Raw genomic sequence first — 18374 nt, 5'->3', positions numbered from 1 at the left:
GTGTCGCAATGGCCGGGGCTGGAACTAACAGGATCGGCAGGCAGGGCCACGGGGGGCATGGGACATGCCAACCTGCCCATGCCAGCCACGAGAGATTGCAATCACCATGGGAAAGGGGAGCAACCACAGGGAAAGGTGGGGCAGGCCAAGGTTCTTCAGAGATAGGTGTGTCCCCTGCAAGCAGGCAGGAATGGGGCAATGTGCCCCCATCAAGGTCTCCTCCTCACACCCTGCCTTAAACCCCCAAAGCACATGGTATTTTTAACTCTTTCAAATCTCTTTGCTGGCGGAAACCTCTGGGTCTTCTCCTTAGCAGTATAAACTTCCAAGCCCTGTTGGATTCTCACTGGGTCCTCAGGCCCCACACCGTCCAGTGGGAGGGAGTTCCACAGGCTCCTTGCAGATGGCATGAAAGAGCATTTCCTTTGAGCGGCTTTGCATTGGCTCCCTGCCCTGCCAAGGAAAGAGGCACAGAGGGGTGGCATTGTCACAGGCGTCAGGGAATTGAGCGCCGGGGCTGATCCTGGGTCTGGACAAAAGCTTCCTTGTCTTAGAGGGAAGCTGAATCCAGTACCAGGTTAATTGGGGTCATGGCCCCTGTGCGCTCAGGCCTCACCGCTTCCCAGTGCAGATGGGCAGAAAAGGACCCAGGGGTCCAGTGTCCACTTTGCTGAATGAAAACACATGTGGGAGAGAGAGCAGACAGGTGGCTGAACAAGGCAGCCCAGGAATGCTGGTAAATAATTCAGCCAGACAGCTGATAGTGTCTCTAGATCATACCCAGGAACGCGGGCAGGGGCCAGGACAGGGGGGTGCGGGAGAGCTCTCTCAAGGGCGTCCAGACCCGGAACCTCTCCAGCTCCCTCCGAGAAATCCACCTCCCTTGCCCAACGCTCCCTGCCTGTACCATTCGCCTGAGCCCAAACCGGCCTAACCTGCTCTCTTGAGCCGCCCCCCCAAAGCCGCGCCGGGGAAGGCAGCTCGCAGGCAGGGAGCTCAGTGCCAGCGTGAGGCGGAGGGAAAGATTTGATGATGCCACGCCGTTGATTTGGTGAGCCAGAGGGCGGAGTGCCGTCAGTCCTGCCTAGCAGTTCCCCCTGGCTCAACAGGGGACGGGAGCTTCACCCAGCCCACCCCACGCACCCCTGGTAGAGTCAGCGGCAGCTGAGGCAGCGGTAAGTGGAGGAAGGGAGGGACCCACTATCACCGGCACCTGTGAGCTGGGGGGGCGAGGGAGCAGAGGGACAGAGAAGGCTGCACGGCCCCAGGGGATAGGAACTGAGCTCTCCTGAGGCTCTCGCCTGGGCTTTGACCTCAAGGCCACCAGGTCAAATGCAGCCCAGGGTCAGACTGAACCACGCAGCCCCTCGGTGGGTGAAATGGGCTGGTCGGGTCTCAGCCCAGGTCCCAGTGGCGATGGAATAACAAGTAGAAGTTAACCAGGGAGGGAGGACAAAGTGCCAGACAGACCATGGAACCTGAACTCATGCCTAGAGGGGGGCGGGCCCGTGGCAGCATGGGGGCGGGTTAGTGGCAAGCAGAATATTCCATTGTCCCCACACATTGGCCCTCTTGTGGTCTAGAACCCAGGAGTCCTGGCTTCCCAGCACTAGTAACCACTAGACCCCAGTCCCCTCCCAGCATAGGGGAGAGAACCCAGGAGTCCTGGCTCCCAGCCCCTGCCCCCCCGCTCTAACCATTAGACTCCCCTCCCCTCCCAGAGCCAGGAGAGAACCCAGGAGTCCTGGCTCCCAGCCCCCACCCCCCGCTCTAACCACTAGATGCCACTTCCCTCCCAGAGCTGACCACACCCCTAAATCCAGAGCGGATCTAACCCTGGCTGCTCCTGTAGGTGGGAATGGGAGCGGGAGGGTTTATAGCTATTCAGCACTACCCAGGAAGTGCAGTACCGCCCGCTGCCACCTATCAGAATGGGGGAGACAGAGAGCCGAGATGCCCCTTGAAGAAAGGCGTACACGGCTGAGCTGCCCGTCAGCTAACTCCTTCTCTGCTCAGCCCTGCCTTGTTCTGGGGACTGTTCTCCTGCTCGCACCCAGAGGGCGCCCCCCAGTGGGTTTGCTGGGCGGCGCAGGGGAAGGATGCTCTGCTCAGAGCTCAAAACCTGGGCAATTCCAGTCCCTTCCGCAGCTGAACCCTTTATGACACTGCACCTGGGGCCCCTGATTTGTGCATTGCAGGTCCTGGGCCGCGTCCCCGGCTGCTGGACCCTTAGCTAAGGAGCAGCGCATGCTCCCGGCTCCGGCGATCCCTGGTTCAATCCCCTGGCCAGGGCTCCTGCAACACACACTCATTAGAGGTTCCAGCCACTTCAGGATCTTCCTTCTAGCTGCTGTCCCTAGGAAGGAACAAATCAGAAGTCATTAGTCTGAAGGCCTGGGAGCCCTGGCTAAGTGCCCTGCGGGGGAGCGGTTGACTGCCAGAGCATCATACCAGGCCTCTGAGTGGAACAGGTTGGGGGGACACTCCCTCCTTGATGTCTGGGGTGCCCGGGAGCCCTGCCAGGGCTGGGGATGGCTAATGACACCCTACTAGTCAGGGCTAGCCCTTGGGCTGGGCTCTCTGCTGACAGGTGCCTGGGGTAAAGCACCGTCAGCCGTCATGGCTCTGCAAATAACCACAAGGATCCCACTCTCGCTTGTTAAGCCCATGGTGTGGAAGGGATCGGGATCTTCCATGCATCTGACAGCACAGAGAGGCCAAGGCGCTTGCCCAGCGTCACTGTGAGTGAGTTGGGAATAGAACCCAAGAATCCTGACTCCCAGCCCCCACTGCTCTAACCACTTGGCACCACTCCCCTCCCAGAGCCAGGAATAGAACCCAGATGTCTTGGCTCCCAGGTCTTTGCTCAGGGCTCTAGGCTGGGCTGCGTCCCGAGTCCCAGCACCTTTTGTACTGAAGAGCTTTTAATTCCAAAGGGGCAGATGCCAGGCAGTGCCCCTTGGAGCTGTTTGGACAGAGGGCTCCCATTGATGTCCCTGGGGAGACAGCTCACCTGGGGTCTCCACTGCACTCACTGGTGGTCACTGGAATGACAGAATTGGGTGGACCTGCCTGTAGTGAGTTTGACAGATCTCATTCCAGTTCAGCAAATGGGACTCGGAGCCCAGACTGCTCTCAGCCCCTAGGGAAGGTCCCTCCAGGGGTGGGACATAGCAGCTGTGTAACAGCGCACAGCAACCCCGCACAGGCACGGCTCACCCAGCACTCACATGCAGCCACCTCTGGGGTGGGACGTAGCAGCTATGTAACAGCGCACAGCAACCCCACACAGGCACGGCTCTCCCAGCACTCACATGCAGCCACCTCTTGGGTGGGACGTAGCAGCTGTGTAACAGCGCACAGCAACCCCACACAGGCATGGCTCACCCAGCACTCACATGCAGCCACCTCTGGGGTGGGACATAGCAGTTGTGTAACAGCAGACAGAAACCCCACACAGGGATGGCTCACCCAGCGCTCACATGCTGCCACCTCTGAGGCAGGACATGGCAGCTGCTTAACGATACATTGTCACACGACGCAGGAATGGCTCACCCATCGACATGCAGCCATCTCTGGGGTGAGATGTGGCAGCTCGGTAAGAGCGCAGAGCATTGGCGCAGGGGGACAGTGAGTAGAAACACAAGGTGATTTGCATCTTCTGAGGCTGCTGACCTAGCAGAGAATTCACGCAGGCTAGAAACAAGGACAGGAGCCAGGTTAGCTTGTTGGCTGGAGTGGGCAGGCCTCTGGCCCACTGCCTCTGTGGCTAGGTCTGTTTGCTTAAATACACAGGGACTTCACTCCCTCTGGCCCGTCCCTGGCTCTCACCTCAGCTCTGGCAGCTGGTCTGTGGCTGGGGGTTGTCAGTAAAGCAAATGGGTTTGAATTCGATTAGCTGCTGGGCAGAGGACCAAAGTAAAACGCGGGGGGCGGGGGGGGGGAGTAACAGAGTGAGCCAGCAAGAAAAAGACAAGGACAGGGAGGATAAACCAGGGCCCAGATCTTAAATGTCTCTGTGGAGTCTCATCTTGAAGAATCTCTCTATATAGATACAGATCCCTTTGTGCAACAGTGCAATGCAGCCACCTCTGGGGTGGGGCATGGCAGTGTAAAACAGAACTCAGGAATTTTGTACAGGGATCACTCACCCAGCACTGAAATGCAGCTGCTTCTGGGGTGGGTCATGGCAGCTGCATAACAGTGCACAACAATGCCACACAGGGCTGGCTCACTCAGCACTGACATGCAGCCACCTCTGGGGAGCCTGTATGTAGAAATGGACCCTGTCTGCATCAGAGTGTGTATGCATGGGGGGAAAGTAGCAAGCGTGGGACCTTGCCAGTGGGGGGAAGAGATGTGTTAGGTGGAAGGAAGGATATGGCCCCGGTCCACTCCCTTTCTTCCTGCTCTATGCCGACCCTGTGCCTGCCTCCTGGGATGTGTCCACGGCCCCCTTCCACCCTGGGCCCGCTCCAGTCCAGCTCCCTGGCGTCTGCCAGCCTCCACTTTCCCTGATCCTGCAGTTTGTCAGTGTCCATTATTAACCTGGCTGCTGATGGGCATGTGGGGGGGCAGGGGGGGGGGCTGGACAAGACGGTCTCAAGTAACCTCAGGGGCAAAGGGACACAGCTCTGATAGGACACTGTTCTCCCCCCTTCCCCATGGTAATTTCCCCACACCTCTCCCCGCCAATGCCTGCCCTGAACCATCCTTCTGAGGGGGTGGGGGTGGGGGGCAAGGTTACACCAGAATCAAAGTCCTGCCAGGACAGCTCATTTCCCTCAGGGAACTGGTGTAAGCCATATCAGCTCTTTTTCTGATAGAAGCTGCCGTAACCACCCCAGAGGCAGCTGCATTTCAGTGCTGGGAGAGCGATCCCTGTACTGTGCTGCTGTGCATTGGAATACAGCTGTTATATCTTCACGAGGGGGAGTTTGCTCTGGTCTAGCTCCACTGGCAAACCCTTTCTAGTGTAGACAGGAGTTCCTAGAGTGACGCTCAGCCCATGTCTGGGCCCCTGTGTGCGGGGGCGTCCCCGTGTGTCTCTGTGTCTCTCGCAGTGCGTGTGTGTCTCTCAGGCTGTGGGTACGACTACACTGCACCGTGAACCTGGGTTCCCACTCAGGTTTGAGCTTAGTCCTCCTTCCATCCACACTCAAATGAGCCTCACTTGGGCCAGGAACCCCTCGGGACTTGGGCCTGTGGCCCCTGCTAAGGAGGGTAGGTCAGAGCCTGAGTCTTGCTGAGACTCGGGGCAGAGCCCTGTCACTTCGCAGTGTGGAGGCAGGTTGAACGGCAGACCTAAACCGGAGGGTCGGCACAGCAGTGTGGACGTGTTAGCGTGGCCGTGAGACCCGGGTCTGGCAAGGGTAATGATGCAGCGTGGCCAGATGCCCAGGCACGGGCACGGAGCCAGCGAGTCCCCCAGCGCGGATCCCGCTGTCCACTGGGTCTCAGCGTCTGTCTGTCCGTCTCATGGCACGGCTGCGTCTCGGCGAGTGTGGGGGGGAAAGGAGTGGGGATGGGGCGCCCAGAGGCGCTGGTGGCTCCACTCCCTTCCCCTCCCTCACGCTGTCAGCCCTTCGCAGTGTGTTTGTCTGTGTGTCTATCACCCATCGCAGCCCCAGGCACCTGGGCCGGGTTGTGGGGAGGTGACGCCCCCCCCGGGTGGCTCAGCCCCCAGAGGAGCACAAAGGGGGCCCAGCCTATTGCTGAACTTGCTAGGACCTGAAGGGGTCCCTCTGCCCTGCCTAGGACCCCCTGCCCGAGGGAAGCATTTCAGTAGCCAGTTGCCAAACCCTGTTCTGCCAAACCTCCCAGGGCGAGGGGGCAGGACGGGGTCCCCACTCCGTCTCCTCCCAAGCCCCTGCCTCCTGCACAGAGCTGGGGGGAGGTGTGGGCAGCTCCAGAGCCGATGCCAATAGCTGATGTGCCCCCTCCCCTGCTCTGCCCCTGCTCTCTGTGCCCCACACCGTAGGGCAAGCTGCATGGGGCAAGGCCCCTCTGCCGCACCCTATTCGCCCCCCCCGGCCCCTCCCCAGAGCAGAGATACCCCCACCCCTCCCCATACACGCACCAGCCCCTTCCCTGGAATTTTTGCCCAGCTGGGTACCAAGACCAGGATCCTGCCAGCATCCCAAACGCCCGGGGTCCATCTGCCCCCGGTGATGCCCCATCTAGCCCCTCCCAATGCCCCCTATACTAGCCAGATGCCTGCTCTGCTCCACATTCTGTTCTCCCAGTGCTGCCACTCCCCTGGGCTCCCCTGCACGGCATAGGGCGTGGGGGGGGACTCTGGATTTCCTCCTCTCGTCCCTCTGCTGAGCGCTGCAGAGTGCCCCCTGCTGGGAGAGGCCAGGACTGAAGTAGCCAGGAGCTCGCCCCCCCCAAAACCAGCACCCCCTGCTGGGAAAGGCCGGGACTGGGATTGCAAACACAGCGACTTTGATTCAGCTGGGGGGGAAGTGCCGGCTGATTTTCCAAACAGGTGTGAACGGCTTTTTTAGCTCAGAAAGGCCTTGGGGGGGTGCAGAGGGGAGTGGACCCCCCCCGCCCGCCATGCAGTGTGGTCCCAGCTTGCGCTCCCTGGCAGGGGAATCTGAGGCCGACAGCAGCTTTGCAGCCCCCTTCGTCCTGTCCAGACTTGCTGCTGAATCCCTCAACTGCTTCTGGCCCAGGCGGGAGGTGGGGAAGGGACCCAGAGAGACGGAATGGGGGGGGAAGAAGGGCAGGAAAAGGAGCGTGAAGGAGCGATAGAGGGGGCAGGAACGGAGGAGAAAGCTGGAGCTGCTCGACCTTTGGCCACGTCCCCAGGCTCGGTTTGTCTTTCAGAGGGAAGATGGCAGAGAGCTCCCTGTACACGCAGCGCCTAGAGGCCATCGTGGTGAGTGGACCCCTCCCCACCCACAGGGACCCCAGCCAAGGCAGGCCTAGGGGCCCAGGTCGGCACCGTCCGCTCCCCCCCCCTTCCGGAGCTGCTTGCCCTGCTCTGGGAGAATCCCAGCGAGTCAGCAGCCCAGGGCACAGGCGAGGCCCACAGCTGTCGCCCCCATAGCCAGCGCTCGTGCCCCGCTCCCCACAGCGCCCACTGCTGGGAGGGGCTGAGACCGGAGTAGCCAGGAGCTCTGCCCAGAGTCAGCACTTCTGCCCTGCTCCGCACAGCACCACCTGCTGGGGGACACTGGCATCAGACTAGCCGTGAGTTCCCCCCATAGCCAGCGCTCTTGCCCCACTCCCCACAGCGCCCCCGGCTTGGAGGGGCTAGGACCGGAGTGTCCACGAGCTTCACCCACAGGCAGCGCTCCTGCCCCACTCCCCACAGCGCCGCCTGCTGGGGGACGCTGGCATCAGACTAGCCGTGAGTTCCCCCCACAGGCAGCGCTTCTGCCCCACTCCCCACAGCGCCGCCTGCTGGGGGACGCTGGCATCAGACTAGCCGCGAGCTCCCCCCACAGCCAGCCGTCCGGCTGTCCAGGCAGCAGGTGCTGGGCGGTGGGCGACTTAGTCCAGTTTCTGGGCCTGCTGGAGCTGACAACTGGCCTGTTCGTCACAGCGGTGACCTCCTGTCTCTGCAGGCCCATGGGCTAGGCTGAATCCTGGAGCCAGGAAGCTCTCAGCAACCAGGGGAGTAACCTGAGCCCTGGCTCTCCCCTCTGCCCCCCCGCCCCACGCCTGTCATTAACAAATCAATTATTCAGCAGGCAGTGGCTCCAGAAGCAGCTTTTCTCCAGTCCAGGCGCTTCAGGCTGAGAGAGGGACCTGAAGGCCTGCCCAGCCCAGCCCAGCGCAGCCCCCTGGGACAGGGGGATGGGGGAGAAGGGGGATCAGGCCGGGGCCGAGATGGAGCAGCAGGCATATGGGGGTAGCGATATGCATAAGTCCACACGACATGGACATGGGTGTGAGCAGCATTTGTACCATGCATGTGCACACGAGGTGAATAGTGTCAGGAACATGCGTGTGCACAGAAGTTGTGATGCAGCAGGCAGAGGCAATGAATAGCAACAGAGACACTTGTGTGCACAAAGGCAAATGTGTGCATGGGTGAATAGTGTCAGGGACATGTGTGTGCATGCAGGGTGAACAGCAGCAGGGACACGTGTGTGCATGGGTGACTAGTGTCAGAGACACACATGTGCACTCAGAATGCACAGAAGCAAGGACACTGTGTGCACAGGTGGGGAACAGGGTCTGGGACAACACATGTGCAGATGAGTGAATAGTGTCAGGGACACACATGTGCATGTGGGGAGAACAGCAGCAAGGACACACGTGTGCATGGGTGAATAATGTCAGGGACGTGTGTGCACTCAGAATGCACAGAAGCAAGGACACACGTGCAGGGTGGTGAACAGGGTTAGGGACAACACCCGTGTCGGATGGGTGAATAGAGTCAGGGACACACATGTGCATGTGGGGAGAACAGCAGCAAGGACACACGTGTGCATGGGTGAATAATGTCAGGGACGTGTGTGCACTCAGAATGCACAGAAGCAAGGACACACGTGCAGGGTGGTGAACAGGGTTAGGGACAACACCCGTGTCGGATGGGTGAATAGAGTCAGGGACACACATGTGCATGTGGGGAGAACAGCAGCAAGGACACACGTGTGCATGGGTGAATAATGTCAGGGACGTGTGTGCACTCAGAATGCACAGAAGCAAGGACACACGTGCAGGGTGGTGAACAGGGTTAGGGACAACACACGTGTGCGGATGGGTGAATAGTGTCAGGGACACATGTGTGCACATGGGAGAACAGCAGCAAGGACACACGTGTGCATGGGTGAATAGTGTCAGGGACATGCGTGTGCACTTGGAATGCACAGCAGCAGGGACACACATGTGCAGGGTGGTGAACAGAGTCAGGGACAACACACATGTGAGGACGGGTGAATAGTGTCAGGGACACGCGTGTGCACGCGGGTGCCCTGGGCAGGGTCTATCCCGTGCCAGCTCCGCAGGGTCCCCATTGGCGGCGCACGTGGACTCCCCCCGCCCAGGGCCCTTTGTCCGCGGCTCGCCGCGTCTGGCCCCGCAGGGCGGCGGCTCCAGCCTCACTCCTGCTGCTCCCCGGCTGCAGGGGCGGCGCAAGGTGCAGGAGCGGATCCTCCGGACGCGCCGGGAGCTGGAGGAGGAGAAACTCCGAGCCCAGCAGCTCAAGGTATCGGGACTGGGGGCAGCGGGGGCGGTGGGTGGAGTCTATGGGGGGTGTTAGGGGAGCTGGGGGCTGGTCTTCTGGGATGTGAAGGAGTGTGGGTGGCATCTGTGGGGTCTGGGAGGGGTATTAGGGGACTTTGGGGGTGGAGTCTGCTGGGGAGCAGCCCAACAAAGGGGTGCCTGGATCCCTGTCTGCCTTGGGAGTTGTGGGGGCAGGGATTGCTTGCCAGTGTGAGGTGCTGGCTTTTGGGGGGTGGCAGTTCCTGCACAGGGACACACCAGCACCCCCACATGGTGGGGGCTACCTGAGCCCCACTCTGTGCAGTGCATGGCAAACCCGTTGGCACTGATGTGAGCTGGGGGGGAGGGGCCATGTGCAGGGAAGCAACTCCCACCACCCCACTTATTCCTGTCTTGGGGCCCACCCCTGGCACGGATCCTATTACCAGTCAGAGGCCACCTGCTGCCTGCCTCCTGGGGCAGGTGGAGGCACCTGCCAGGCGCTGTGGAGGTGCTGAAGTGCCACAGGCCACTGAACCAGAGCATGTGTGTGGGTGCGGTGCAGGCGTGTGTACACGTGTGTAAGGCTGTGGATGTCTACGTGTGTGTGCATGCGTATGTCCATGCCTGTGCACATGTGTGCATCCCTGGTCTAGCATTGTGCATGAAGCATGAGTAGCAGCAGGGTCATAGGTGCAGTTGGTGTGCGTGTCTGTATGTCCCCATTTACATGTATGTACGCTATACTTGGACACACATGTGCATGGAGCAGGAGCAATGGCAAGGAGACGTGCTGTGGGGTGAGGGGCTGTAATAGAACACATGGGGTGTGTTGATGTCCATGTGACTGTGTGACAGCATGGGTGCATGGCTGTATGTCGTGGGGGGAGGCACATGGGTACATATGGCCTCGATCCAGGGCATGGGGGGAGGGGCAGGCTGATAGAGGATGTTCTGCTCTCTCTTCCCCCAGAGGAAGTCTCTGCGAGACTGGTGGCTGATGGAGGGGTCGTGTCTGCCCCCAGAGAACGACCCCACCTCCCTGCTATGGCAGACACAGTCCCGCATCCAGGAGCTAGAGCAGGATCTGTCCAGGTAAGGAGAGGGCAGTGGGTACGTTGCAGGGGAGATCTGCAGCGGGCCTCTTCCCCGGGAGGGATCACAAAGCATTTTACATGCTTCACCCAACAGTGAAATGCAGCCACCTCTGGGGCGGGGCTTGGTAGCTCTTTAATGGCCACACAGCAATGCAGCACTGGGGATTACTCATTCAGCCTTGAGCTGCAGCCACCGGGCAGGGCAGGGCCTCTGATTAACTCCCACCCAGCAAGCTGCCTGGGGATTGCTCTCTCGATTCTGACATGCATCCATCTCTGGGGTGAGATGTGCAGCTGTTTAGCAGCCACACAGCAGTTTGGGACAGGAAGGAAGATCTGATGGGGATTTTAGGGAAGCAAGGTGGAAGCAGACAGATCTGGAATTGGGGATTGGTCGTCCAAACTTTTGGTGGGGGACATGAGCCTTCAGTACTTCACCTCCTACCCGTTACCCAAGAGCTCCGCTCCCCTGCCTGGACCGGAAGAAGCATGCAAGTAAAACAGAGCAAAGGAATCTGACATTTACAAAGCAGACAAACGTTCTGAAACCACAGAAGCTGTAGTGTAGGCAAAGCGCTGAGGGAATCAAAAGGAGGACACCGGGCGGGGAGGTGGCTGAATGCCGAATAAGCAGCACTCCGCAGGATTAAATCACCGCTCAGAACAATGGGCAAGAGAAGCCACAGCTGAGCAAGTTGCACATGTTGAATTTGGAAGGTTTATTAAACCCTGGAGCTTTTTATCCCTGCACATGGAGGGACTCCCCACCCTGGAGTCTGTCCATCTAAAGGGAACTTAGAGATCTCTCTGCCCAATCAGAGCTGCTTTCACCCCACAATCTCACAGTGCTTTGCCAGGACAGGGGGAAACTGAGGCACAGAGCAGGGCAGTGACTTGCCTAGGGGCACAGGGTGAGGCAGGAGCAGAGCTGGGAATGGAACCCAGGAATCCTATCTCCCAGTCCCCCGGCTCTAGCCTCTAGGTTTACTCGGACTAGGGCTTCCCTCCCCCGGCTCCCCCTTCTGAATCCTATCAAACATAAGCTGCTTGTCATCTCCTTCATGGCCTCTCCCCACCAGACCAGTTGTCTCTCATTCACTATTGTGCTGCCAACTCCCGTCTCCAGCACCCACCTGGACCCTTTGCAAACCAGCCCCGCGGTGCTTTCTCACTGCTTGGGAGCAGCTCCCCGTAAACCCCCTAGAAGCACCTCATTATCCACCTGCAAATCCTCCCCTTTGCCGGGAGGCCTGCAACCAACCCGAGAAGGGCTGAGCTGTTTCCTTGGGCTGCCCGCCTGCCTGTAACCAGCTGGTGTCTCTTGTCCCAGATGTAGATCGGAAGCTGTCAGGGCAGGGTCTTTTTGTCCTGTCTCTGCAGCATCTACCATAACGCGGTCTTGGTCTGTGACTGGGGCGCCTAGGCTTTACCATAATACACTTAATCATTACCAGAGATTTTGCTTCTCAAAACCAGAGATCGGGCACCTAGGAGACCTGACTCCCAGTCCCCCTTGCTCCAACCCCTGGACCATGCTGTCTGTGCATGTGAAGCCGTAACAAACAAGAAGGATATTGGCAACGTGATATCATTGCAATGTGCCCATTTATACAGAACCCACCATTTCAACCAGCTGGGTTAGAAAAGCCAATGAAACTGGCGTGCACATGGGAATAAACTTGCAGGGGTGTGTGCATGTGAACGTACATGCTAGTTATGGAGACACCCCTTCAGTCTGGCACCTATGTAGCTTAGCCCCTATACTGCTCCCAAATAAAGGAGATTTCCCTTTAGATTTTTATTGTGTGTCGGTAGATCAGGGTTCCCTTGCATCAGGTGCTGCCCAGACATAGTGAGGGACAGTCCCTGCTCCAGAGAGCTCACAGGCTAAATACATAAAGGATGTGAGGGGAAACTGAGGCATGATGAAGGGAAATGTCAGGCCAGGGATAGAACCCAGGTGTCCTGACTTGCAGGGGCCTGTGCTTTAGTTTTTGCTCCTGGGACATTGTAAGAGGCCCATGGGGTTTTTACCCGCAACAGGCAGGGGCCAGGGCAAAATTCTACATGGCTAAACTGAGCTCAGCATCTCTGCTTTCCTGCCCGGGATCCTGGTTGTGGCTGGGGAGCAGGGTCGGCCCGAGTCCCCATGGAAAGGGACCCAGCCTGGGAGCTTTTCTCTCCCTCTCTCTGCAGCCTCCAGTCTGAGATGCAGCAGCTGGATAACCCGGAGCATCACGGCAAGTCGCACGAGGCCTTGGAAGATGCCAAGCAGCCAGCAGGGGGCACCTGTGAGGTAACGCAGTGGGGCAGGAGGTGAGGGGAGCGCGTGCTGCAGCAGCCCAGGAAGAGGGGGAGCTGTGGGGCACAGGCCATACCCAAGCCAGGGGGAGCCCCCCTCTGCATGCTCCCAAGGATTAGCTCCTGGGTAGGCACATGGGGCGGGTAAGAGGGCAGCAGGGGATGGGGCAGGCTCAGTCCCCCTGAAGATATAGTGAGGTCCCTCTGTGGTTATGCAGACAGCACAGCCTAGGGGTGAACGTGCTGCCTGCAGGGGGGCAGAGTCTCCTAACCCCCACCCAGCCCTCCCCTGCTACCCATCCCTTGGGGGGTGGAGGGGCAGTCAGAACCCCTTGCTCTCTGGCCTGGCTTGTTGCCATTTCATTGAACCTGGTGGCTGAAAATACAATATTGGTTGTGCTCTGACATGCAAAAAATTCTGGCCACTGACCAGATGGGGCCCTGCCACCTATTGTAATTATCCCTGGTCAGGCCACTGGCCGGCTAAGTTGAGGGGGCTTTCAGCCTCCCCACTCCCACCCCGTTGAGCAGCTTCTGTTCTATCCCTTCCCCAACCTGAGTTGTCTCGTCTTTATGGTTTATGGCCTAAATTCTTCCCCCCAGGCCTGTGTCTGAGCCTCTGGCCTCTTTTCAGGACTCCCTGGTTCTCCATGGGTTCCCTTTGGGCTTCGATTGCTTCCTTCTTGGGCTGCAAAAACAACCCCAGATGAAGCAAAACTGACCCCTGGAAAACAGGAGGCTGGAGCCATTCTGGACCAATAAATTGTCCCCAGTCCCCTCCCCAAGCTGTCACCCCCACCCCCTAAGGCACCTGTGTCTTTCTTTCAGGCCCGTGGGGCTGGCTCTGCTTCGGCAGGTGAGTTGTTTCCTGTTGGCCGGGTCTGGTTTCCCCAGGGGATCATGGCTAGGTCCCTTCCTGAGGCTCGGGGGGCTCGGCAGGGCCAAGGCACAAGGCGGTCGAGGCTCAGGGAACAGGGGGTTTGGTGTCAGCTGCAGGACGTGAGCTGGCGATGGGCTGGTGCCGCAGGGTGTGGGGAGGGAGCAGGATCCCACAGCTCAGGTCGTGGGGGCCCAGGGGAGTAGTCGGCTGGGGAAAGCCGGCTTGCCCAGAGGCCGACCACGTGTGCAAGAGAGGGGAACGACCCCTGCTCTGGAGGCTTGTCCCAGGGCTGCCCGTGGAGCACAGAGGCTGGTGACTGGGGGGAGGAGGGTGTCCCAATGTAATATCGACGGGGCGGGGACTGAATGTGTCCTGGGGGCTCCTCTCCCCATAGGGGATCCCTCTGGGGCAGGGCAGCGGAGGGAGAGCGCAGGAGAGCCTCTCTCGGTGATCAACCCAGCCTCCTTTCTCTTCCAACCAAACCCAGGTGGCGGGGGTTGTGTCTGCGAGACCGAACCTGCCCTCCCCCTGGCTCCAGTCCCCGCCAAGAGGGCCACGCGAGCGGCAGCCCGGGAGACCCTGGAGAACGGGGACGTGTCAAGAGCAGGTGAGTGTTGGGCCTCGAGGGCAGCTGGGGCCAAATCTCAGCCTGGGGATTCCTGCCTGGGATGTGGTGAGAGCAGGGGGCTGGGAGCCAGGAGTCCTGGGTTCTGATCTCAGCTCTGGAAGGGGAGTGGAGTGTAGTGTAGTGATCAGAGCAGGGGGCTGGGAGCCAGGACTCCTGGGTTCTGATCTCAGCTGGGGGATGGAAGGTTGGAGCATAGGGAGATGAGGGTACTGGGAACCAGCATCCTCGGGTTCCTTTCCTGACTCTGCCATAACTTCCCCGGTGGCCTTGAGCCATTCTACTGGTGAACCATTCCGCATACGGCCCCCAAGGACACCCCGCCTGGGTCTCTGGCCTCTCTGCTGCCCCTCCTTGGGGCCAGGGTGTTACAAAAAAACGCTTACCAGAGTCCCCAAAGAGTCAGTTTGTCACCCTCAGATCTAGAACATGGAGCCCTTAAAATCACACAACATCTGGTCCATCAGTCCGGCGGCTTGTTCACCTTCAGTCCTCTCCTGGCCTTCTGCCAGGCCCAGCCCCACACTTCCCAGTGGACCCCCTTCCCCCCGCTGGGAGGGCATGCTCAGCTGGGGAGCCTCCATCACTCCATCTCAGCAACACCCCCCAGCTAGTCCCCTGGCCCTCAGCTCCAGCTCAAAAGAAGGCAACTCCAACCTTCAGCCTGCAAACTCTGGTACCTTCAGCCTTCCCCAGGGCCCTTTACATCCTCCTGACAGGATCACTTCCCTCTCTGTTTCTCCTGGATCCCTTATAGCCCCAGCTGCTCCACCCCCCCTCCTTTGATTGGCCCAATTGGGCACAGCTGTACCCTATGGCTTAGGTGGCTGGGCCCTTTAAAGGAAGCAGGTCCAGCTCCTCTGTGCTGACAAGTCACCTCCCTGTTTGTGCCTCGGTTTCCCCGCCAGTCAAATAGGACTGATCAGCATGGGGAGGCTCAGTCCAGAGAGGTCGGCGAAGCGCTCTGTAATGCATGGAGGCGAAGGGGCAAAGCCACAGACCCTACAGTAATGACCAACTCCAGCAGGGGGCCTCCTGCTTGGGGACCAGTCTGAAAGATCCCCCAGGTGATGCTGTTGCCTAGAGACCACTATCTCCTCAGCCACCTTGGGACAGGTCCCCCTCCCCCTGGGGCTATGGGGAGAGATCCAAGAGGCTGACCCACATTTTCTTTTGCCTTCAAGGTCCCTTTGGCGTGGAGGGGATCAGCCCTGGGGAGGGCAAGACTGAAGCCAGCTCTGCTGCCCCAGGAATTTGGGATGACGGGGCAGGGGCCTCCACCAAGCAGCCAGAGAGGCTGGACACGGGCAAAGTGGAGATGATCATTAGAAACCACCTGGGCCAGGAAGTGGGCAGCATGGACACCATCAGGCGGACGTCTGCCGAGACGGAGGGGGAAGCTCCCCGGGGAGAGAATGGGTTGGAGGAGGCTTGGGACGGAAGGACAGAGCGGGAGCTGCAGAGCCCGCCTGCCTTTGCGAGTAATGCCCTGGACAGCAGGATGGAGGAGAGCGTGGCAGGGGAAGGGAGCAGAGAGGGGCCGGAGGGAGAATCCGGGGTGCAGGAGGGGGAGACGCAGGCCCTGCCAGTTGAGAACTGCTGCCTCGATTCCCCGAGGCCCGAGCCGGATGGGGAGCTGGAAGAGCCAATCGGGGTTGTGGAAGAGGGGGAGATCTCGGCTGAGCCTGCCAGGGGAGCCACGGAAATGGAGGAGGCAGAGGCTGCCCAGAGGACTCGGGGCAGGGCAGCAGAACCAGAGAGGCCGCAGGAGCTGGGACCCACTCAGGGGAGAGGCCCTATGTGGCAGGAGCCTGTTAGGGAACAGGAACGTCAGGTGTCCCCCGGGGCAGAACATCCCCAGGCTGCAGGAGTGGGAGAAGGAACAGAAACAAAGGCCTCTTTGCAGGACCAGATCCCAGCTCTGCAGGGACAGATCCTCTCCCCCCAAGAGGCTAAAGCAGCTCTCTGGGACCAGATCCCAGATCTGCTGGACCAGATCCCTTCCTCTCTTCAGGAGGCTAAAGCCCCTCTGCAAGACCAGATCCCAGCTCTGCAGGGACAGATTCCCTCACCCCAAGAAGCTAAAGCAGCTCTCCGGGACCAGACCCCTTCCTCTCTGCAGGAGGCTGAAATATCTATGCAAAATCAGATCCCAGCTGTGCAGGACCAGATCCCATTGTCTCTGCTGGAAGTTAAAACATCTCTTCAGGGCCAGATCCCCTCACCACAAGAGGCTAAGGCAGCGCTGCAGGACCAGATCCCTTCCTCTCTGCAGGACCAGATCCCTTCCTCTCTGCAGGAAGCTAACATCTCCCTCCAGGACCAGATCTCATCAGCTCTCCAGAACCAGATCCCTTCACCCCACGAAGCAAAAGCAGCTCTGCAGGACCAGATTCCTTCTTCTCTGCAGGACCAGATCCAATCTATGCAGGACCAGATCCCTTCCTTTCTGCAGGAGGCTGAAGTGTCTATGCAAAACCAGATCCCAACTGTGCAGGACCAGATCCCATTGTCTCTGCTGGAAGTTAAAACATCTCTTCAGGGCCAGATTCCCTCACCACAAGAGGCTAAGGCAGCAGTGCAGGACCAGATCCCATCCTCTCTGCAGGACCAGATCCAATCTATGCAGGACCAGATCCCTTCCTCTCTGCAGGAATCTAACATCTCCCCCCAGGACCAGACCCCATCAGCTCTCCAGAACCAGATCCCTTCACCCCACAAAGCTAAAGCAGCTCTGCAGGACCAGATCCCTTCCTCTCTGCAGGAATCTAACATCTCCCCCCAGGACCAGACCCCATCAGCTCTCCAGAACCAGATCCCTTCACCCCACGAAGCTAAAGCAGCTCTGCAGGACCAGATCCCGTCCTCTCTGCAGGACCAAATCCAATCTATGCAGGACCAGATCCCTTCCTCTCTGCAGGAAGCTAACATCTCCCTCCAGGACCAGATCCCATCAGCTCTGCAGGACCAGATCCCTTCACCCCACGAAGCTAAACATTCATTCCACAGGCAGATCCCCTCCAGCCAAGAGCCAATTCCTGCATTTCACGGGGAGGTACCGCTTACCTCATCCGGCAGAGCACCAACCCCAGAGGAGGTACCTTCCCGACCCACGGAGAGCATGGCCCTGAAAGGAGGCAGCGGCACTGGCCTGGTTTCATCGGCTGCAGAAGAAACCACTGAAAACCTAGGGAAGCTCCACCCGGAGCAGCAGCCTCTGCTTAAGGAAGCCTCCGGGCTCTGGATGGGCTGGAAGCAGCCACAGGATCCCATGGCCAGGAGCCTGCAGCCAGGAGCTGGCACCTTGAAGTCGCTGGCAGCCGGGAGCCCAGAGGCCCCGACATACACCACCGCCTCTGCCAACACCGCCTCTCCATGCCAGGGCAGGAGCACCACCACCATCCGGCCAGGAGATGGGCAGGAGACGGGCAGACACAAGCAGAAGACGTGCCAGTGCTGCTCTGTCATGTGATCCCGGCCCCGCCTGCCACTGGGATGGGGCATCGAGAGCCCCAGCCGGAGACCGGCCAGTCAGAGGGGCCTTGCTCCAGTGCCTCGGTCCCTGCAGCCGCAGCTCAGTCCCTTGGTGTTTTAATTCCCCCGGGGAGGCTGTTCATTTGTTCTGCCTGATGTTTTCCTACGGAGGGGTGCCTGGGGTAGGCAGTTAGTTTGGGGGGGCACCTGTCTCCTGCTGGCAGGACATGGCTGCTGGCTGCAGCACTAATTTCATGTCTGGTTGGTTCTGTCCCCAGCCCCTGCATGGAGAGGTCCTTTTCCTTCCATCCCTGCCACGTCTGCCCCTTTTGGAGCTCTGAGTTCTGGGCGAAGTGGGAGGTCTCCTATTCCTGGGTGTTCAGGGCCCCAGCTCACACTTCTGCACACGCCTGTATACACGCATGCTTGCCTCCTCCCCTGCATGAATGCACATGCCCCTGCCCGAATACAAACCTCTGCGTACAAACGTGTACACGCGCCCAGTCTCCCACACACCCCTAAATACGCAGGCAAGCTCCCATGTACAAATGCAGCTCTAGTATGATATGCTCACAAGTACACGTGCACCCTCCAGTACAGAAGTACACACAGACACAATGCTTACCCCTCTGCACACGGACACTGCACACGCATCACGGCCCAGACAGGTGCACTCACACTCTCACACTCACACACAGGCCTGACACAATCGCACACTGGCAAGCGCCTTGCCAGATGCTTGCACACACCCAGATGTGCGCACACGAGCACACGTGAGCTCAGCCTCCAGCTAAACTGGGCACTGCCCGGCTGCCTGCTCCCTGAGAGACCTTTC

General features: G+C 59.4%; 1 protein-coding gene across 2 annotated transcripts; it reads left to right on the top strand.

Annotated features, from left to right (window-relative positions):
- The first annotated feature begins 1117 nt into the window (after positions 1-1117).
- PALM3 (paralemmin 3) lies at positions 1118-18341 on the top strand. Of its 2 annotated transcripts, XM_075061010.1 has the most exons (8): positions 1118-1175; positions 6835-6886; positions 9086-9166; positions 10136-10257; positions 12456-12555; positions 13389-13416; positions 13928-14047; positions 15250-18341. In XM_075061010.1, the coding sequence occupies exons 2-8, from the start codon at positions 6842-6844 to the stop codon at positions 17535-17537; spliced, it is 2784 nt and encodes a 927-aa protein (XP_074917111.1). In that variant the 5' UTR covers positions 1118-1175; positions 6835-6841; the 3' UTR covers positions 17538-18341. The 2 variants fall into 2 exon arrangements, with proteins under 2 accessions (XP_074917111.1, XP_074917112.1); XM_075061011.1 differs by lacking the exon at positions 1118-1175 and having other exon boundaries at positions 6807-6886.
- The last annotated feature ends 33 nt before the right edge of the window (positions 18342-18374 follow it).

This window comes from Chelonoidis abingdonii, chromosome 26, assembly GCF_003597395.2.
Source record: "Chelonoidis abingdonii isolate Lonesome George chromosome 26, CheloAbing_2.0, whole genome shotgun sequence".
Taxonomy (NCBI): Eukaryota; Metazoa; Chordata; order Testudines; family Testudinidae; genus Chelonoidis; species Chelonoidis abingdonii.
Note: the sequence above shows the minus strand (reverse complement) of the source record. Positions and strands in the feature narration are given on the sequence as shown.

What these genes read in the sequence shown, in the direction of transcription:
- PALM3 (XM_075061010.1), top strand. Translation starts at nt 6,842, where the DNA reads ATGGCAGAGAGCTCCCTGTACACGCAGCGCCTAGAGGCCATCGTG. An exon ending in CAGCAGGGGGCACCTGTGAG is followed by an intron (nt 12,556 to 13,388) that starts GTAACGCAGTGG and finishes TCTTTCTTTCAG; the next exon opens with GCCCGTGGGGCTGGCTCTGC. An exon ending in GGCTGGCTCTGCTTCGGCAG is followed by an intron (nt 13,417 to 13,927) that starts GTGAGTTGTTTC and finishes AACCAAACCCAG; the next exon opens with GTGGCGGGGGTTGTGTCTGC.